Source organism: Hevea brasiliensis, chromosome 15, assembly GCF_030052815.1.
Source record: "Hevea brasiliensis isolate MT/VB/25A 57/8 chromosome 15, ASM3005281v1, whole genome shotgun sequence".
In the NCBI taxonomy this organism is placed as follows: Eukaryota; Viridiplantae; Streptophyta; class Magnoliopsida; order Malpighiales; family Euphorbiaceae; genus Hevea; species Hevea brasiliensis.
The window spans coordinates 60,209,768-60,232,666 of NC_079507.1; the positions used below are offsets into that span (position 1 = coordinate 60,209,768).

General features: G+C 31.1%; 1 protein-coding gene and 1 long non-coding RNA gene across 5 annotated transcripts; both read left to right on the forward strand.

The window, feature by feature from the left end:
• The first annotated feature begins 6,277 nt into the window (after positions 1-6,277).
• Positions 6,278-17,764, forward strand: LOC110672116 (uncharacterized). The gene is made up of 2 exons (XR_002498215.2): positions 6,278-6,411; positions 17,351-17,764. It is a non-coding gene; the product is annotated as an uncharacterized LOC110672116 (long non-coding RNA).
• Positions 17,765-19,470: 1,706 nt separating this feature from the next.
• On the forward strand, positions 19,471-22,625 carry LOC110672121 (F-box/kelch-repeat protein At1g30090). Of its 4 annotated transcripts, none has more exons than XM_021834810.2 (2): positions 19,471-19,689; positions 20,839-22,625. In XM_021834810.2, exon 2 carries the CDS (start codon positions 21,274-21,276, stop codon positions 22,489-22,491), a length of 1,218 nt encoding a protein of 405 aa, XP_021690502.1. In that variant the 5' UTR covers positions 19,471-19,689; positions 20,839-21,273; the 3' UTR covers positions 22,492-22,625. The 4 variants fall into 4 exon arrangements, with proteins under 4 accessions (XP_021690502.1, XP_021690501.1, XP_021690499.1 ...); XM_021834809.2 differs by having other exon boundaries at positions 20,842-22,625; XM_021834807.2 differs by lacking the exon at positions 19,471-19,689 and adding an exon at positions 19,690-20,669 and having other exon boundaries at positions 20,842-22,625.
• Positions 22,626-22,899: the final 274 nt, after the last annotated feature.

Here is a 22,899-nt window from a genome sequence, read left to right on the forward strand (position 1 = left end):
TTTCCATGAAGTGCTCAATATAAAAAAAAAAAAAAAAATCAAAGGGTTAAAATGGGTTTTTTCTTTATGGAACAAGCAAGTTGCAATGTAAGGGTCAAATTCATGAATGCGTAAAAGACCCATTTTTCTGATTTGGGTTTTCATATCATTAATTCAGTCAGCAAAATGAATAAGCTCGGTCTCCACTTGAGCATATGCCAATGTCGCCACCCAAAATGTTATAATCTTATCCACTTGTTTGTGTAGAGGACTTTCCATTAATTCTTCAAGTGTACCTCATTGCATTGATAGTTTTATTTTAACCCAAATTCAACTTCAATGTCATATACTATCATTCAATTAAAACTCATTAGTTATGTATGAATAGTTTTCTATATAGAGTTTGACAAATTCAATCTGGAGCTGCAGTGCGTGGTGTACCCAGGAAGAGAATGAGGGCCTGCCTAGCCCCCCAAGATTATGCAAAAAAATATGCCTATAAGTTTTGTTTTTTTTTTTTTCAATTTGGCTCTCCTTCACCCATTCTGCACCCCTCAACTCAAATCCAATAGGCAAAGCCGGTTTGGAATGGGTCTGAATTGAAATCAGACCTATGATATTTAGATACGTATAGTGAATTATTGAAATTAATAATTATACCGAATGAAAACTTTCCATCAACGTAATGAGTAAAGTAAACAGCATTTAATCTGATATGATGTTTGTGATATTGCCATTGCAGTCTTAGAGGGCAAGTGCTAGTTTAAGTGTTGGCACTTAACTTAACATGGAAAAATAATTCAAAGTCTCCAGCATTTGCTCCGTACGTCTTGTCGTCTATATATCATATATATATATATATATATATATATATATGTAAATAAAGAGAGAGAGAGAGAGAGATGGTTTACAACTCCAATATTATCCTATCATTCTTCCATTAGTTGCCACAAATAAATTCTATATTAATCTACAATATGGACAGAAGAAAAGATAAACATCATCATGGAATTGGATGAAAATTTATGAAAAATTGTTTTGAAATTAATTACTTCTTATGTCATTCATTCGTAGTCATGATATATGTATTAATGTAAAATTTTTATTTTCCTCTATTATGTTTTTTTTTAACGATGAATTTACTTATATAAAAAATTGTTGTAATTAAATTAACCCAAACTTTATTGATTATATTAGATTTTTCTGTGCAAGTCAACCATTAAATTTTACCCTCATGTCTTAAATAGAAATTCTTCTATATTGACACTACAATAAATATTAAAACTAACAATAAAAATTTTATAGCAATAATCATTTAATTACATATAAAATTAATATATGATAACATTGTAAATAATTGTCGATCATAATACATAAAAAAATATAAAGTAATAATTATCATTAAAAAATATTATAATAATAATTATTACTACTAATAATTTTTTTTTCAATAATCACAATTTTATTATAAAATATATGGTCACAATTTTATAATATAATATGCATCAATTCTGTTGCTGCTATAAATTTATGACAATAAATTTTATACATTTGATAGTAAAATTTATTGTTATTAAAATTAACATTTATTGTAGTGTGAGAAGGTAAAAACTTATTTGGATATGCTTATTATGAATAAAATATCAATACATAAATTTTATTTATTATATATATAATTTTTATTATATAATATATAATTTTTATAAATACCATAAACATTATCATTGGTAATTTTTACTATATAATTGCATAAATAAATTATAATTTCAATTCATTTTATATGAAAAATATTTATATCAATTTTTAATTTCACTATATAATTTATTAAAATTATTATGATTTTAACGATAATTTATTTTCATCGCTAATACATATATACATATATTTATCTTTAACAAAGAAAAATCACCATACAGGTTGATATATATATATTTTTTTTTAGTCGAGGAAAGGAGATGGAATATATAGATTCATTGAAGGTGTCAAAATAAGTCTTATCAAAAGATATTATAGACATTAATTCAACAGTCCTACATATGCATAATAATATTTGCGTGAAGAGAAGAAGAAACTCAAGCTGAGGACTTGTCAAACACTTCCTTTTAAAATGGTAGGAAGAGGATCCATCACTGACTGAAATTCAAAAGTTTTCTTTTTAAACTAGAAGATTTGAACCCAACATATGTTAATCTTTGTCCATAAGGTTTGGTCACAATACACTTTCAAGTTTAAGCCATTTCCAATTGTTCATGCCTTCACGCAAATAAAGTTGGAAAAATCATTACCAGCAAATCAACAATATTTCTACCCCAGCACAAAAGCCAATTTTAAGTTACTATGTGTAATATTTAAAAAATTACAAAAAGCCGCACAAAATTATTATTATTATTATTATAGATGGTTTGGATAAAGAGTAAATGGGCCTATTTTCTTAAAGAATTGAATTATTGAGCCTATGTTATTGGATTGACAATTCACGATTGGACTGGGGAATGAACTTGATGGATAACAAACAAAATTTTGGCTAAGGAAATTATGGCAGGATATTGTTGAGATGAAAGGGTAAAAAAAAAAAAAACGAAAAAAAAATGTAATAGTAGTTTAATTAGTTGGGTGTTTTTGGGCTAGAGTCTGTCCTATGTAGTCTTTCTTATTCTTGAGCTTTTGTTCCCTCAGCTAAAAAAAGAATTTAAAATTTAAAATTTATTGATTTAAATTTTTTTTACTAATTAAAAAGGTACCGAAAAGATATTCATTATGGGATAAAATGCTTTAAACGGATATTTTCTTCATTCATAAGAATTAAACACTCGACATTATTTAAAAGATATAAAATTTTTTATCAGCCATATTAACTTATCGGCAAAAATAATGTATTTAATCTAAATTTAAATCTATAGTTCAAATATAGCATTAAGATATTTGAATTTTGAAATTGAATGATAATTTAGTGAGTCATTAGCCATTGCATTGTAATTATCATGATTTATAAGATTTTTTTAAGAATAAATTACTATTTAATTCATGAGTTATGGTAATATTTATAATTTATGTTTTATACTTCTATAATTATTTTATAATTTTTTACTTTTGATTTCATTTATTAGTTGATCTTCTCGTTCAAATTTTCTACTAAATAATTAGTATTTAGACCTATTAAGAGGGAGGAATTTTTTTATACCTAAGTTATCTTTCAATCATATGTAAGACGTGGATTCCCATTATAACAAATTTATTTATTTTACTTTATCTATTACTATTTAAAAAAAAAAGCTTTTTTTGAATGAAATTTTTTTATTACGATTTTTTATGGAAGGTCTGTTAATTAGCTTTTATTTTTTATTTTTAGTTTTCAATTTATTATCTAATTATATTTTGTAAATTTAAATAGAAAATTCTAAATAATAGTAATCTTCCTATTAAATTAGTATTTCTAAAATTTTATTTAATTATGTTTGTATAATAATGAACTAATTAATATTTCCACAATAATTAAATTAAGTAATTATATTAAATATAAAAGAATTTTCCCCTCGTATATATATAGTTTTAAATTAATCTCTTGAAATTACATTTGATTATAAGAAATGTTTGTTATAATTTGAGTTCTTTCCCCATAAATAAAACGAAGATAAATTTTATGGTATTAATAATAATAATAATTTATAATCAATATTCAGAAAATGAAAAAGAGAGAGAGAAGAGATTACATATATTTGATTATATATTGAGCTATATAGGTCCACTGTTCAGCACCTAATGTAGGGAGTATATCTAAAAGCATTCCCAAATATTTATCTATAAATTACTTTTTTTCAAAAAATAAAAAATTAAAACTTTCATAAGATGAAAATAAAATACAATTTTGAAGTATAAAATTTATATTATTATAATTTTATACAAGAAAATTTAAGATGAATCACTTATATAAAATATAACAGTAATAATATTGATTTGAAATACCTAATTGCATTGACAGAGTATTTGAGTTAGCCATTCAAAAGGAAGCATGCTTCACTCGATAGTATTCAACCATTATTTTCCTTTGTGGTATTTTTTTTTAGTATAATCTAAAAATTATTAAATTTTGATGTCCTCATAAAAAGAAAATTTATATTTATTTAAATAATAAAATAAAATACCTGACAATTTTATGATAAAAAAATTATAAAATAAATTTCCACAATAGAGAAAATAAACACAAAATCCTCATAAAAAAAAGACAACAATTTCTCTAAATGGAATAGATAAAACTTAGATCAATTGATGATCAACATAGATTTATTTTAAAAGAATATAAAGTTAAAAATTATTGAGAGAAATACAACAAATAAATAAAATAATGTAAAAAGAAATAAGGAAAGGGACAATTACAGGTAAAAATTATTATCAGTAACCTCCTCTAAGAATAAGTGACAAAAGAGAAAAAGTATCTAAACTAATTAGATTTGTGGTTAAATAGATTTTATAGTGTTTACAGTCCTTATACTAATATTTTTTTTAAGCTTATTACACTTAATTCAAGACCTTTTATATATATATAAAATCATGAAAGTGTTTCCAATATGATACCATATAGTACTTTTCTTAGAGAGCTTACTATGTGCCATTATCTATAAATAATTTTTTTTATTATTTATTTTTTTAATTATTATTATTATTTATAATATTATCTTAATATTTATGATTTAAATTGTTAATTTTTTTAAAAATTTAATTTTTAAAAATTAAAATCTTCTACAATTAAATGTAATATTTAAAAAAATTATTTATATTATTTTTTTATAAATTTCACATGTCACTCTCCATAATAATAATTATAATAATAAAATGTCACTGATGGCCATCAATTTTAAAAAAACTTGATTATTAATATGTAATCTCATAATTAATTATTATATAATTTAATCAATATTAAATTATTTTATATCTTTAATAATTATTTTTATTATATTGTTATATTTTCTATTATTTTTATTATAAAATCTTTGTTAAAAATGTAGTCTACATAAAACACTATTAAAATAAATTATAGAGATTTAATTTATTTATAATTAACATGTATTTTTTTATTTTTTTTTTAAATTAATTAATGCTTATTATCATTATTATCATTATTATTATTGAATTGAAACAATCAAGTAAATAAGAAATATTTTATTGTTATAAAAATTAAATTTAAATGCTTTTGTTATCATTTTTTAATTAAAATATATTATAACTTATCTTATAATAATAACTACTTATTATAATATTAAGAGAGTAAGTATTAAATAATTTATATTTTACATATACATAATTAAAAAATTAATAACTTAATTATAATTTAAAACAATTGAACAACTAATTAATGAAAAATAAGAAAGTTAATAAAATTAAAGAAATTGTATTTTATAAATAAATTGATATATATATATATATATATGAAATTTAATTAAAAATATAATTATTTTTACATAAAAAATTTAGTTATAATTAAAAAAATTAAAGTTACAGTATCGAAATTATGGGATCTATCTTTTAAAAAATAGTATATATTTTTAATATTTATTATATTAACAGAAAATGATGATATTTTAAAATTTTAATTTTTATAAAATATATTTATTTTATATCATAAATTTATGTAAAGCGATAATCATTTTTGTGAAAGAGTTATTTTATAAAAAATACATTAGATTAATTAAAAAAATCACACAACAATATAGTATTTTAAAAAAATAATATAATAAAATATTATTTTTAATTAATAATAATATATATTTTTACTATTATTAAAATTAAATAATTTAATTCATTATTAATAATTTAATATTTTTGTTATATTAATAATAAGAAATATTATATTTATATATTTTTAAAATAACATATTTTTCTTATTAATCTAATATATTTTTTATAATCTAAAAAAAATAAATATCAATTTATACAAATTATGGAATAAAATATAAAAATTTCATGAAATCTAAATTATTTTTTAAATAAAATAATTTTATTACATTTTAAATGAAATAACCATTGAAACTCTATTAATATATGTATAAAAAAAATTAAATAAATATTTTAATTAATTATACTATAAATTAATTAAAATTTATTATTATAATATGCAAAAATTTATTTAAATTAAATTAAATAAGAGAAATTTTAATTAAAAATTAATTTAATAATAATTTATTTTTAGTTAAAATATAATTAAAAATTAAATAAAAATAAAATTATAAATTATTTATATATGGCATGAATATTATTATTTAGTTATTATATACATCGTAAAGAAGATTTATCATTATTTATCGATATATTATAGTAAAAATGAGAATGGGTAAACTACATGAGCTTTGGGCTTGAGCCCAGAGATTGCAATGAAAGTGTCGACTTTAGCCACGGTGGTGACCTGAAAAAACCACTCCCGGAAACAGAGTACACAAGGTAAGCCTTTCCTTCTGCTGTTAATGCTTTTATGTATAAATTTATAGACAACCGTAATCACTGAGAGCCATGTCTGAATTTGTTGCTTATTCTCAATTCTAGATTTTAATTATTTTTTTTTTCCTACTATTTGGTGGTGAAATTGTTGGTGTACTGTGGTGGTGGATGCTTGTTTAGGCATTGCCCATTTGGACAAGAATTAACTTAGAGGGATCACGGGTTGTTCATTTTGACTCCTCTACATATTGATTTTACCCATTTGGTCTTCTATGAGTCATTGCCCTACAATCCATTTGAGAAAGTTTTGTTGGTGTTGAGCAAGGAAAAGTTATTTCATAATGCGGCAAATAGGTTGCATTGTTGCTTCTGCTATTTCATAATGCAGCAAATTCAAAAGGCTTTAGTTTTTGTATGATATGCTCATTACTTGCCTTTAGAGGAATGTGTTTGAAGCTAAAGTGTTAATTTTGATATCATCAATAGTTTTTCCCCCTTTTCTTTGTGGTTTATTAGGTGGAGGACAAACTGTTATCTTGTGATTTTTTTACTTTCATGTGCTACAATAAGCATTACACATTTTTTAGGATTTAACCCAAAATCGTTTAGAGTACATGTAGCCAACACCAATAAATTTGGGATAAAGGCTTAGTTGAGTTGTGTTGAGTTTGCTACAATAAGCAATCTTGATGAGATGAAAATGGTGAAATAACAACATTAAAGCTTACAGTTCTTTAGATGCTGTATAATTTTGAAGAAACAATGATAAGAGACCTATTGATAGTTCAGAATTTTGGTATTTTGTGCTGTGAAACTAACTGAATGCTGAAAAGTAGTTTAAATGAGTTATCAGCACTGTGTTTCTGTTAAATTTTAGTTCCTCGTTGTTTAGTGGTGCATTTTGTTGCAACAGACTCTTGTTCCTTTTTGTTTGGCACTTGTTTGATTGTTTTCTTCCCATCTTTTGCAAATGAAATTGATATTGTTTCCCCATGCAAATCCATTGAGGTGTAGGTGATGGGACTATGTGTAGAAGTAACTTATTAGCTGTAAAGTAAATAGATGCTGATGTGGACAACTCTGATTGGTTTAGTTTGTTAGTCTGTTTTGGTTTATAGTTCATGTGTGTAGAAGTAGTTAGCTTGTATATAACAGATCACTGTAACTCAACTTTCGCAATTCAATACAGAAATATTTTTCCAGATTTCCACTTTTTCTCACTGTGCATAGAGAAAGGTCTGTGGACCTTTCTAATAAATCTGAACTTGATGTTTTTGTTCAAGTTTCTCAATAGATTTATTGCATCAAAATTTGCATCATTGGAGTGTATTAGGTACTACTCAAAATTTCAAGTATCACATAACTTCCATGTCCACTTTGAATGAAGCTTATGATGGACTTGCTTAAAAATGCCTGGCATGCTTCTGTTCTTTGTTGTCCTACAACTTCCAAAATTACCCCTAACAAATTCAGAAGATTAAGTGACAGGTAGTTTAAAGACCTTGCGATAGTTGGGATGCCCTTTACACAGGCAGGACATTTGTTTTGCATTGCTTTCATGCATTGTTTGGCATTTATCACTATTCCACAGGTAGCTTATTGCCAATGAGGTCACTCAGAAGCTGTTGCTGCATGCAGCTTTTCTATGGCAACTTTATTTTCTCATTTGTGCATTTTGTGGTATCTTTTATTAAAATAATATAATTAGGATTGTCGTTTATATTAGAGTTAATATAAAAGACAGTAAGAAGTGGGGTTTTGTTCAACCAAAAAAAAAAAGAAGTGGGGCATTGTTGTTTATCACAAGGTTTTTCTTGAACTGTGAGTTCTCATCTTTTCTTTTCTAAAGGAGATTCGTCAAGAGTCTCTTTCAACTTCAACAATGAATTCCCTTTCAGTTGCAGGTAAAGAAAATGCAAAGAAGCATGCAAATATCCATTCATGCTTCTATTGCAAAAAAGCATTCAGCAATCATCGGGCTCTTGGGGGCCGTCTTATGGTTCACCAAGGAGAGATTAAGTCAAGGAAGAGATGGAATTCTACTGGTATTTTCAGTAATTCTATTGAAATTATTGGCTCCCACATTAGTCCCCTCACCAACCTTCAAACTGAGAATTCCTTAGGAGCTGGGAAAATTTTGCCTTTCTTCAATTGGGAAGCTTCTCCATGCTTCTACAAGAGTTGTTACTTGCATGAAAACGGCCTAGCGAATACTAGCAAGTTCATTAGAAACAATCTTGCAAATGGTAAATCTCACCTCATCATGTCTCGAAATCTTCCTTCTACTGGTGGCAATTCCGAATTTATCCTCCGAGTTGCTTAATCATGGCAGCAGTTGCTCCAATTAGAAATGGAACCACATCCTCAAACATCTTTGCTTCTCTTGTAGCCATTGGATTTCCTTCAACTCAACTCAACTCAACTTTTATCCTAAAAATTTATTGGAGTCGGCTATATGGATTCTCTTTCTCCACTCTAAATGATTTTGGGTTAAATCATTAGAAATTTGTAATGCTTCTAGGTTATGTTGTACTACTCTTCTCTAAGTCAGTTTAGATCTACCCCTTCTTTTCTATCCTCTAACCCAATGTGCTCTACTTGTCTAACTGGAGCCTCTGTATGTCTATGCTTCCAATGACCAAACCACCTTAATCTCCCTTCTCTCAACTTATCCTCAATTGGCACCACTCCTACCTTTTCTCTTATACTCTCGTTACGGACTTTATCTATTCTAGTATGGCCACTCATCCACCTTAACATTCTCATCTTCGTAACTCTTATCTTGGACACATTCGGCTCTTTCATTACCCAACACTCACTACCATATAACATGGCTGGTCGTATGGCTGTACCGTAAAATTTTTCTTTCAACTTATTGGGAATCTTGCGATCACATAAAACCTTCGTGGCACGTCTTCACTTCAACCATCTAGTTTTAATCCTATGACTAACATCCTCCTCACATCCCCCATCTACTTGAAAGATTAAGTCGAGATATTTAAAGTGATTACTTTGAGGCAATACCACTCCATTCAAACTAATTCTTTCCCTATTATCAGTTCGGCCTTCACTGAACTTATAATGCATGTATTCTGTCTTTGTTCTACTTGATTTAAAACTCTTTGACTCTAGAGTACTTCTCCAAAGCTCTAGTTTTCTATTGACTCCTTCTCGCGTCTCATCTATTAGAACTATATCATCCGCAAATATCATGCACCAAGGGATATTCTCTTGTATATGTTTTGTTAATTCATCTAGAATTAATATAAAAAGGTAAAGGCTCATAGCTGAACCTTGGTGTAATTCAACTGAGATAGAAAAATCTCTTATGTTTCTTCCTACTGTGCGCACAATAGTAGTTGCTCCTTCATATATATTTTTCAACACTTGTATGTACCTAATAGATACCCTCTTCTGTTGTAACACTCTCCATAAGACATCTCTTGAAACACTATCATAAGTCTTCTCCAAATTAATAAAAACCTTATGTAGATCTTTCTTAACATTTCTATATTTTTCCGTCAAACTTCTAATGAGAAAGATCGCTTTCATAGTTGAACGACCGGGCGTGAAGCTAAATTGATTAGGAGAGATAGAAGTGTCGTGAAGTAGTTGATGTTTCACAACTCTTTCCCATAACTTCATTGTATGGCTCATGAGTTTAATTCTCCTATAGTTTAAGTAACTCTGTATGTCTCCTTTATTTTTAAAAATAGGTACTAAAATGCTCTTCCTCCATTCATCAGGCATTTTTTTTGAGTTTAGAATCTTATTAAACAATTTAGTTAACCATGACACTCCAACATCTCCCAAACACTTTCACACTTCAATTGATATTCCATCAGGTCCACAGGCTTTATCCACTTTCATTTTCTTAAGTGCTTCCTTTACTTCTGAAGATCTAATCCTTATAGTGTAATTCACATTCTTTTTTATTGCTCTGTAGTCTATATTTATGCTATTACTACTTTGACTATTATTAAAGAAATCATCAAAATAATTTCTCCATCTTTCTTTAATGTCCTCATCTTTCACTAACACTTTTCTTTCTTTATCCTTAATGCACTTAACTTGATTGAGAATTTGACATTTTTTTTCTTTCCTCCTTGCTAATCTATAAATATCTTTCTCCCCTTCTTTAGTTCCAAGTTTCTCATATAACTTTTCAAAGGCCTGTGCTCTTACTTGACTAACCGTCTTTTTTGCCTCTTTCTTTGCTATCTTGTACTGTTCATAAGCCTCATCATTATCACACTTAGATAATTTCTTATACTATTTCCTCTTTCTTTTCACTGCCTATTGTACTTCCTCATTCTACTTCCATCTCTTTTTTGAGGGTGGTCCATGTCCTCTAGACTCTCCAAGTACTTTTCTAGCTACTTCTCTAATTTTTGATGCCATCTGTATCCACATATTATTGGCCTCCACATCCAGCTTCCATGCTTCGGACTCGAGAAGCTCATTTTTGAACTTCACTTGCTTTACTCCTTTGAACTCCTACCACCTTGTTCGAGTTACAGTATTTCTTCTGGCCTTACTTGAATTGTTCCTAAACTTGACATCCAAGACCACTAACCGATGTTAACTTGGTAAAGCTTCTCCTGGAATAACTTTGCAATCTTTGCATAGAGCTCTATTTGTCTTCCCGGTTAAGAGGAAGTCAATTTAGCTTCTATGTTGTCTACTTTTGAAAGTCACTAAATGCAACTTCCTTTTTATAAAGTAGGTATTTGCTAGTATTAGGTCGTACGCCATGGCAAAATCCAAGATACTTTTCCCCTCCTCATTTCAACTATAAAAACCAAAACCTCTATGAACATTCTCATGATCTTGCCTATCACTTCATACATGTCCATTCAAATCTCCACTAATAAGAATATTCTCTTCATTCAGTATGCTTTCCATTAGATCATCCATATCTTTCCAAAACTATTGTTTACTTTCGCTATCTAGTCCTATTTGTAGAGCATAAGTACTAACTACATTTATTATTTCTCCTTCTAGTACTAGCTTTAATTTTATCTCCTACTCTTTTCACAACTATTACGGTATCTTTTAATGTACTGTCTATGATTATGTCCACTACGTTCTTATTCCTCTCCTTTTCGGTAAATCACAGTTTGTATCCTGAATTACCGGCTTCCTTGCTTTTCTCTTCTACCCATTTAGTCTTCTTAATGCAAGCAATATTCACCCTTCTTCTTTACAAGGTATCTACAAGCTCCATTAATTTTTTTGTAAGTGATCTAACATTCCAAGTATCAACCTTGATTCTTCTCTTATCCTGTTCCTTTCTAATTGATCTCCTTCTATGACATCTTCTATTATTCTCTATGCCTATCTTGTGTTCTGTTTCACTATCTGTTCTATGGACTAACTTCTTTACCCACACTCATCCATAATGTGGGAATCCTTGCTCATTTAACACTACACCTAGGTGCTGGCATGGCATGGCATGGCGCGTCGCTTTTAGTGAACGCTTTACACCCTTACATATTTCTCACTACACCCAGGCTCCAATGTAGCGTATTGTTAGTAGAGGACACCCAAAATTTTATATCGTAAAAATCCATATCATGAGGTATGACGAAATTTTTACACTGGTTGTCACCTACCGCAACCCTCTTCCTTTATCCTAGCTTGGGACTGGCTAAGCACAAACTATTTAGGCGGAGTTATTGGATTCCCTTCTGATCCTTCATTTTGTTCAGGCACTAGTGAAGTTTGTCACTTCAATTCTGATGAGTTACAAACCTGGAGAGATGCTGATGAAACTAATGTATTTGAGAGAAATTTTTGTATTTTTAATATGTTTCAATGACTTTGTACATATGCTTATTTATATACAGGATTCTTTCCTTTACAAGGAAACCTAATTTAATGGAAAATAATACAAATAGTTTACAAGATATACATAAGGAGAAAGAAATAATAATTCCTTTAATGTAGGAATTGAGATTTCAACACTCGCCCTCAAGTTAGTTCATGTATATTACACATGCCCAACTTGCAAACTAGAGGATGAAATATTTTGCTGCTGAGTCTCTTGGTGAATACATCGGTTAACTGATTTTTAGAAGTCACATGAGATACACTCAACGATCCATCTTCAATTTTCTCCTTAAGTATTGGTCAATTTCTATATGTTTGGTTTGATCATACTGTACTGGATTGTGGACAATACTGATAGCAGCTTTGTTATCACAAAACAAGTATAAACTATTTACTTCTAATAGTTTCAATTCTTCCATTAACTTTTGTAACTACAACAATTCACATACACCTTGAGCCATGGCTCTATATTCAGCCTCTACACTGAATCTAGCAGTCACACTTTGTTTTTTTACTTCTCCAAGTAGCCATGTTACCACTAATAAAAGTACAATAACCCGTTGTTGACCTTCTATCATTAAGAGATTCAGCCCAATCTATGTATATAAAGGCCTTTATTTGAAGATGTCCATGCTTTAAGAAAAGAAGTCCTCTCCCAAGGGTAGATTTCAAATATCTTAGAATGCGAAAAACGACTTCTAAATAAGATTCACAAAGATCATGCATATGTTGACTTATCAAACTTACTGCAAATGCTATATCTGGTCTAGTATGTGAAAGATAGATCAATCTGTCAACTAATCTCTGATATATCTCTAAATCCACTAACTCTCCAACTCCAGCTTGTAATCTATGATTTGTCTTAATGGGAGACTTTGCTGGTTTACAGCCCAGCATACTTGTTTCTTCCAAAAGACCTAATATGTACTTCCTTTGAGAAATAAATATCCCTTTATCTGATCTAGCAACCTCTATTACAAGAAAGTGCCTTAATTTTCCCAAGTCCTTAATCTCAAACTTCTGTGCTAGACGTTGCTTCAGATTTGCAATTTCTTCCTTATCATCTCCTGCCACTACTATATCATCCACATAAATAACAAATAATGTGATCTTACCTCTACAATGTTTTATAAATAAAATGTGATCAGCATTACTCTGATAGAAGCCAAAAGAGATCACAGCCTTGTTGAATCTGTCAAACCATGCCTTAGGATACTGCTTGAGGCTATACAAAGCCTTTTTCAATCAGCAAACCTTTCCTTTGGTTTTTGCATCATCAAATCTTGGACGTATTTTCACATACACTTCTTCCTCTAAGTCTCCATGCAAAAAAGCATTCTTGACATCGAACTGCTATAAATTCCATTCAAAATTTGCTACACCAGACGATAAAATCCTGATGATGTTCATATTTGCAACAGAGGCAAAAGTTTACTAATAATCTACCCCACATATCTATGTGAATCCCTTTGCTACCAGTCTGGCTTTGTATCTCTCAATTGAGCCATCTGCTTTGTGCTTCACAGTGAACACCCACTTGTATCAAACTGGTTTTTTTTCCATTAAGGAGAGTAACAAGATTTCATGTCTCATTCTTTGTCAAATCCTTCATCTCCTCAACCATAGCAGTATTCCATTTTGAATCAAGGTATGCTTCCTTCCAACCCTGTGGTATAGAAACAGAAGAAATAGACAAAACAAATGCTCTATAAGGAGACAAGGAGTCATAAGAAATAAAATTAGAAATAGATGCTTAGTACAAATTCTAACTCCTTTTCTGAGAGCAATAGGAATATCAAGATCATCAATAGTAGAATTCAAATCAGAAACAGAATTAGGATCATTAGGAAGTAAAGGAGACTCACCACATTCTTCAGGAATTGATTCCAGGGATGCTAGTTGATCAGGTATATCAAGCTCAATGGTTGTATTTGTTTTATTCTGACAAATGTAAGTTCTCAAATCTAATTTATTCAATCTCCCTGAGGTTTGAGGAGGTGGTTGGTTATGATTAGATGGCTCATTACTAAGGTGTGACCCAAGCCTAATAACCTGGTTAGGAAAAACTTCTTCCTTTTTCTCCTTGTACTCCCCCTGAAGAGATGATTTGACAGGGAAAAAAGGCTCAGATTCTCTAAAGGTAACATCCATACTAGCAAAATATTTCCTAGTAGGAGAATGATAACATTTGTAGCTCTTTTGAGTACCAAAATAACCTACAAACACACATTTAAGAGCTCTAGGTTTTAACTTACCAACATTTGTTTTGTGGACAAAATAGATATATCCAAAAATTTTTGGAGGAACAGTATAAGAATTATGGCGTTGTAAAACCTCTAAAGGGCTCTTAAAGTTCAATGTTTTTAGAGGCATTCTATTGATAAGATACATTGCAGCAAGAACTGTATCCCCCCAATAAGGTGTAGGTAGATTCATAGTAAATATAAGAGATTGAGCCACCTCCAATAAATATCTATTTTTTTTCTTTCAGACACCCCATTTTGTTTACTTGCCTTGACATAATTAGTTTGATGCATTATAACATTTGTATCCAAATAAGCATGAAAGACACCATTAACATATTCTGTGTCATTATCAATTCTTAAAATTTTAACCTTAGCATCAAACTGTGTACAAATCATGTGTGAAACTGTTGAAAGCAAGAAAATACTTTACTTTTTGCTCTCATTAAATAAACTCATATCAACCTAGTGCAACAGTCAATAAAAGTGACAAACCATCTATATCCAAACAAATAAGTAGTTTGGGTAGGTCCCCATACATCAGAATGGATAGTCATAAAAGGGACCAAACTTCTATTATATGTTGAAAGATAAGATTATCTTGTGTGTTTAGCAAATTCACAAGCATCACAAATTAGTAATTCTGAGTTGCAACTCCTAAATAAATTAGGATATAACCTTTTTAAAGTAGGAAAAGATGGATGTTCTAATCTCCTATGCCACTGGATAATCTCCTCATTGGTACTCACAGTCTATCCTAACAAAGTCTGGTTTGCTTCGAGATTTGAAGAACTACAATTGTCATCTAGAAAACACAAACCATTTTGCAATCTACCACTGCCAATCATTTTTTCTGTTTACAAATCCTGAAATATGCAATGAGTATGAAAAAATTCAATTTTGCAATTAAGAGCTTGAATAACGGAACTGATAGATAAAAGATTAATGGGAAAGTTGAGAATATGAAGAGCTGAAGTGAGATACATATTGGGACTGTGTGTAACAAAACTTGTACCAGAAATTGTTGTTAAGGAATCGTCCGCTATACAGGCTTTTTCTTTTCCTGAGTATGAAGAATAGGTAGAAAATTTATTTGAAGAGCCCGTCACACATTTGTTTGCTTCAGAATCTATAATCCATCAAGATTGGCAAGAAAAGCATTACCTGATTTGACAAAATTGGAAGATCCAACTGTGAAAGATTGAGATTCAAGCTGAGAAAACAGACGCCTTAGGAATTAAACTTCTTTATTAAAAAAATGCCAATATCTTTTGTTCTTTCAAAGTAATCCACTGTTTCAGACATATTCACTTGTGGTCAGATCAAGGATAACGGCTGGATAGAAGCACAACACACGAGGAACAATTGAAAAAGTCTGAGGTCCACGTGCTATGAACTGTGCCGATGAACAGTACTTGTAAACATTATCTGTGAACACTATGCATGAACAGTACCTGTGAATAGTGCGCATGACCAGTGCACATAAACAGTATTAAAGCCTGCCCTAATAAATTGAAAGCTCTAATACCAAAATGAAACTAATGTATTTGAGAGAAATTTCTGTATTTTTCATATATTTGAATGATTTTGTACATATGCCTATTTATATATAAGATTCCTATCTTTGCAAGGAAACTTAATTTAATACAAACTAATACAAATAGGAAACAAGATATACATAAGAAGAAAGAAATAATAATCCCTTTAATATAGGGATTGAGATTCCAACAGATGCTATGCCGTTCATCTCTGAAAATCCCTTGCAGATCCTCGAGTGTTTTAAATTTCCGTATCCTACATTTGCTATCATGAATACTTGTCCAGGTCTTTGGCTCAAATCAATTTCCCGACTTTGGCTTCAGTGTCTTTCCTTGGGGTCCATGTTAGTGTTTGGGCCAAAAAAGAGTCGATCGGTGTGACAGGAGAGGTGCCTTGAATTGTGAAGGGAATAAGAGGCCTTACGTGAGTGATGTCCTTGGGGATGCTTCCATGACAAAAACATCAAAAAGGCCAAAGGCTACCTCTCCACCTCCTGTGCAGATAGAGAAGTCTCAGAAAAAAGAACTACTTTTCTTTAAGGGTCTGGAAGTTTCCTTTCTGGCTCAGGGGTTTCTTCTGATGCTGAAGAGCAAGTTCAAGTAGATTTAGATCTAGCTCTCCATTTGTAGTTTTGCACTTTTGGTCTCAAATATTTGTGTGTCTTTCCTGCTAGTTAATGTATGTGCCTTACAAAGGGATCAAGAGTGTCTGTATTTATGAATAAAGGTTTACTATTTTATGTTAAATGTGTCCTCAAGTCTTACCTCTCCTTGATTAGTTATGGAGTTACTTCCTCAGGATCTTCTCAAAGGTGATTACTTGGGGAATCAATATAATTTTCCTTGTATGACAAGTAAAAGGATGTAGAACTAGGTAAATGTTCGGCAATGCTAATGGAGATGGCTTTGAGAGAATCTCACTTTGTGGATATAGATACGTGGGAGAGGAAGAAAGAACTAGGATGGTAAAGTGAGAAATGTTTCTAGATGTAGGTTTGGGTGTTTGTGAATATTGGTGAACATGGATATAGAATTGGGGTTGGGTTTAAACTGTTTTTCAAGCTTCATTTGTATTTCTTGTTGTGGATTATCTCTTCCATTTTTAGTGGTGGTGGTGGGGTGGGTTGGGGGGGGTTGTGGGTGTGGGGGGTGTGTTGTGGTTGGGTTGTTGTGTGTGGTGTTCTGCTAAGTGCCATCAAGTATTGTTTTTATTAGATTTACAACTAATCATTTCATGATCTCCCTGTGGGCATACTTTAGCGAGGAATAAATAATGCTAGAGCTTGTGATATAATATAAAAGTTGGCCTTGGTGACTCTGTTGTTTTAGGTGTCATGATAAAGCTTTGGATTCTTCCTGCAGAGTGCAAAGAATTTTATGCTATGGTTATTTTAAAGGACATCAGCATAAACTGGTAATTATAATTCTAGATGGAGTATAAATTTTATCGAGTTGCATGTCTGTGGTTCATCCCAAAAAACCATGGATGTATTTAATCATGGTATACAGATCACTTGTGTTTTGAAGTTGAGATCTTTCTTGGAATAATGTGGAGCAATATATCTGTACCAAGATGAACTTTTGTATGAATATCAAATTCCTAATATGTGTATCTTTCACTTATGATTGTACTTGTATAGATTTTTCAGGCATAGGAAACTGTTGCTAACGACATGAATAATGATTTTAGGGCTACTGTTCTTATATATCCCGAATTTTATCCAATTTTATTGATTCAGTTCATGAGTTACTGATTTTAATTTGATTGGTGTCCAATGGGCTTGGGGTGTGTGCACATGTTAACGTTTCAATTGAGCCATAAGTTCCTCATGGTGAAGGGGACCTTCTTGGGTTTTAACCACTAAATGATTATGTTTTGTAAAATATAGATCTCGAAAGCATTTTAAGTGGCTTTTATATGAGAGCAAAATTTTGCAAAATGCCACCATTTGATGGTTCTTGTTTAGTGCTCAAAGCATTTTAAGTAGCTTTATATGGGAGTTTTAGTTGTATTATAGGATACTATTTACTTACTGAACTACTGTGTCCTGATGATTTCAAAGTGCAGATTATAATGGCGCATTTGATAGTAATAAATTGCAATAGATTGAGAACACATCAATGGAGGCGGAATGCAAGTTGTTAGAGAACTTATTATAACAATCTGTAAAGGATATGATTTAAATATGACAGAGTAAAAGGCTGTTTTATTTCTGTAAAGGCTGTTTTTTAAATTTAATTAAAATATTTAAAACTTTTACTTTCCTTGAAAGTTGACAGAGTGAAAGTTATAATATAAATATGATATCGTCATATTTTTTTACTTTATTTATAAATAAATAATATTTAAGGATATTTTAATTCTTTTATTGACATTTTAAAAATATAATATCACTAAAAAGAAAATAAAATACATGCTCTAAAATGTGAAAGCGCAAAACTAGAAAGTAATTATTTGTACTTTTCTTAATAAAAAGAATGGAAATGAAATGATTAAAAGGGCTGAGCTAGAATTTAGAGGAACAAGATTGATCCAGGTGGATGTGGCTCACATGAAAACTTCTCTAACCAATGAAATCATGACACCGCGTTAATTTGTATAATTGGATTTGACTTGTCCATTAAGCATTGTCATAATACACATTTATCGTTATTGCTCTGCCTTGGTCTCCATCACTCCATGCATCCTCATCAAGCATCCTACAGTCCTCTTCTATTGACATTTCAATCTTCCTAAAAACAAAATTCATTTATAATATAGTTTTTTTTATTTATTAAATTTTGAATTTAATATTTTAGTAAAAATTATTGGTAGTTGATTTCTAATATAGTATAGTAGATTAACTCTTATAACTCCTTATTAATTTTATAAAAAGTGACATCCATTTGCTTTTTTTCATATATTTTATTTTTTCCTAACTGTTTTTAGGTAAGCAATTGATTATACTCTTTATCTTCATATCTAATCAAAGCTTTAGCCTTTAAGCCTTTTTTGAGACAGATTTTTTTTTTTTTTTTTTTAAATAATGGGAGGCATTTTAATATTTAAAAATTTTAAACTTATATTTGGGTTGAAATTTTTTTAAAGTAAAATTTTAAAAAAATAAATTTAATATATTAAAAAAGTTTTCTCTTTAAAACTTTTAAATATTTTAATTATACTCCCTTGGATTGATATAACACATTGCTGAAGTTATTAACGTGGCATCTAAGTATAATTTACTTTTAAAATTAACTTGCGAAAAGGGGGTGTTTAAAAATTTATTAACCTTTCAACAAGGTTATTTTTTAGAGATGTGGAATTGTAATACAGTGAAAGAGCATAATAGAACACAACAACTGACAACTACAAGCAACCAAACGGTTAACCCAAAAAGCGAACAGAAACCAAGATAAGCATTATCATTTACACCAATCCAATAGGCATTAGATAAGAACAATATGTCAAAATTAGCGTCTGTTCGCTTGAAAAGTGTCAGCACTGTCCGTTAGGGCTGTGGAACTTGGTGGCTCTAAAGCCATTGAACGGACTCCAATTGCCCCATGGATTTTATATATAAACTTTCCTAAAAGAGGAAGATTGATCTTCTGGGTCACCTTTCTATGCAAAGAACAAGGTCAAATTCCCATCAAAGTCACAATCTTTGTAACTATTATTCAAGGAATTTGTAAGTTCAGATACTGGCTTTTAATCTTTGTTCAACTGTTCTTGCTGTTTGAGTTTAGTTTCTGAGCTATATGATACCAGATTTGGACTTAGTTAAGTTTGCTTCCTTTTATCAATTTGTACTGGCTATTAACAATTTCCATTTCCAGCTGATTAGGGTTTCAATTTTTGAGGGTTAATAGTTTCTGTTACTGTAAAATGATAATGCAATTCAGAGAGTTTAATTTAAATTTGGACTTTTAAGTGAAGTTATAAAAGTTCTAGGGGTCAAAAATAAAATGTTAGAAAGTTAAAGCATCAATATGAATTTTTGATAGATAGGTGGCAGCCCATTTAAGCCACATGAATTTGTCTTCTCCTCCGGCATCAAAACAAAAGGAAAGGAAATAAAGAATAATAGTAAGAAAGAGGAAGAGACTAGAAAGCATCGGGTTTTCATGTGGAAACAGGGGAGAGTTTAGAAGCAGAGACCCAAAAACCATGAATTTCACTATCGAAACCCTCCTATTCTCGACCATTCTTAGTCACCAAGCCCTCACCTCATCGTCTTCTTTCCTCTAAACTGCAGATTTTGTAATTTCTCCACCCTAGAATTTCAATTTGAGAGAGGAATTGAGTATCATAACTGCTGTCTCCTCCCACCCACGCTATATTGGCACCACTGTAACTTTTGAACCTCTTCTTTCTTCTCTTTGGCTGTCATTAAACCCTCGTCAAGTGTCCTTTTGATCTGAGAATTGAGGAGGGAGAGTGCAGACTGGGGGAAACGTACCTGTGTTTCAATTCATCAAGTTTCAACAAAATTCTAGCGTGGTGGCTGCCCCTAGTGACTGCTTTAACTTCACTCCTCTTAGCTGTTCATGGGTGGTTGGCTGTGATTGAAGTTCATGACCCACGTGTTGGCAAGACGCTTATGAACAACAAGCCCCAAAACCACTCAATTCTTGAAGTATTGATGCCCAATTTGCTATGGGTTGTTGGGTAAGTGATTAGTGTTCAATTTTACTTTCCAAAAGTTAAGAATTAGTGAATTTAGTTAATTTTCCATGATTATTTTTTTTAATTAATTGGGCTGCTTTTTGATGTGCTGTTGTTATCTGGGCTGTTGTTATCTGGGCTATTGTTATCTGGACTATTGTACTTGTCTCAGCAGTGGCATGAGAGGTATTAGACTCTGAAGTTGGCACCTTGATAGGCCAAAGTGGTGATAAAGAGCAGTGGGTTTGTGCAGACTTCAAAAAGCTATGTGCTTTGGATGCGTGCGAATTGAATTTGCAATCTTTTGGAGAGTTTCATGTGTAGTCTGATTGTCATCGTTCTTGTTGGGAATTTGTGAAGATGGAGTTGGTGCTTTACTTTTCTTAATTTCTTATGCGGGAGAATTCCCTTGTTTGCACTAAAATGGTAAACTATAAGTAATTGAGGATTTGAAATAGATTACTTGCTGTAGACTTGAATGTGGCTGTCCATTGTAATTCTTCAATATAACATTTTGGGGACAGCATAGATAGATATTTCATATCAGAACAAAGGGCTTCTCTGTGAATTTGAAAGGCTTCTAGTTTTTCCCCTTCAATACTTCAAGATGCAAAGAGTTCGTATGTCATCTGAACAAGCACCTGTACATAAGCTAGGGGATTCCCAGATGGCATTATCTCCTAAGTTTAGATTAGCTATGATCCAATCTTCTTTGTTAAGCCCTTCATCAGAGCTGGAGTCATCTCTCCAAGGCGAACCCTTAATACCTGGGCTTCCTGATGATGTTGCCCTTAACTGTCTTCTCCGGCTTCCAGTCCAGAGCCATGCAGCCTGTAGAACAGTTTGCAAGCGATGGCATTTACTACTTGGTAATAAGGAGCGGTTCTTCACCCGTAGAAAGGAACTTGGCTTTAAGGACCCTTGGCTCTTTGTCTTTGCTTTCCACAAATGCACTGGGAAAATTCAGTGGCAAGTTCTAGATCTTACCCACTTCTCATGGCACACTATCCCAGTAATGCCCTGTAAGGAGAGGGTCTGCCCTCATGGATTTAGGTGTGCATCAATACCCCTTGATGGTACACTCTTTGTTTGTGGGGGCATGGTCTCTGATGTGGATTGCCCCCTTGATTTGGTCTTGAAGTATGAGATGCAAAAAAATCGTTGGACTGTGATGAATCAAATGATTGCAGCCAGATCATTTTTTGCAAGTGGGGTAATTGATGGGATGATATATGTAGCTGGAGGAAACAGTACTAATCTTTTTGAGCTTGACTCGGCAGAAGTTTTGGATCCTGTCAAGGGGAAATGGCGCTGCATTGCAAGCATGGGAACTAATATGGCATCTTATGATGCAGCAGTTCTTGAAGGGAAGCTTCTTGTGACAGAAGGCTGGTTGTGGCCATTTTTTGTCTCTCCTAGGGGTCAGGTATATGATCCAAGAACTGATAGGTGGGAGAATATGGCTGTTGGATTGAGAGAAGGCTGGACTGGTTCAAGTGTAGTAGTCTATGGGTGCTTGTTTGTGGTTTCAGAGCTTGAAAGGATGAAGCTCAAGGTTTATGATGTGGACTCCGATTCCTGGGAGACAATAGAAGGGCCTCCTTTACCAGAGCAAATTTGCAAACCCTTTGCTGTGAATGCCTGTGATTGCAAAATCTATGTTGTGGGTCGGAATCTGCATGTTGCTGTGGGTCACATCTCTAAGCTCAAGCAAAAAGGCACTTGCGAAAAAAAGTGGAGCTTCAGTGTTACATGGCATGTAGTAGATCCTCCAGATACTTTTTCTGACCTGACACCCTCAAGCTCTCAGGTTCTGTATGCTTAGCTTTTCTGTGATATTTGCATCTTGTCTTGCATGCTATTGAATAAATTGTAACTATATGTATTTGTGAAAGCTGTAGAGTGCTAATGGCTGCGTGTAGAACAAATGTATCAATTATATGGTGGTTTCCCAGTTCATCTTTCTGTTTAGTTATTACAATGATTCTTAGTGCATTTTGTGTGTAATTGCCATCATCATTTCCTTAGTAAGTGTATGTTTTCTTCTTATTATTCAAGGGAATACTGTTAAATTGCACATGTATGTTTCATAGAAATGAAATTGACCATAATAAAGTACAATCAAATAAAAATTAGAGAGAACAACAAATTAAAAATTCATTCAATTACATTCCATTACACTCTTGTTGTTGCATAAAATGTATTGACCATTTCCACACATCTTTGCTTACCG

Bases quoted from the DNA above. Each gene is read 5' to 3' on its own strand.
- LOC110672121 (XM_021834810.2), top strand. From the start codon at position 21,274: ATGCAAAGAGTTCGTATGTCATCTGAACAAGCACCTGTACATAAGCTA.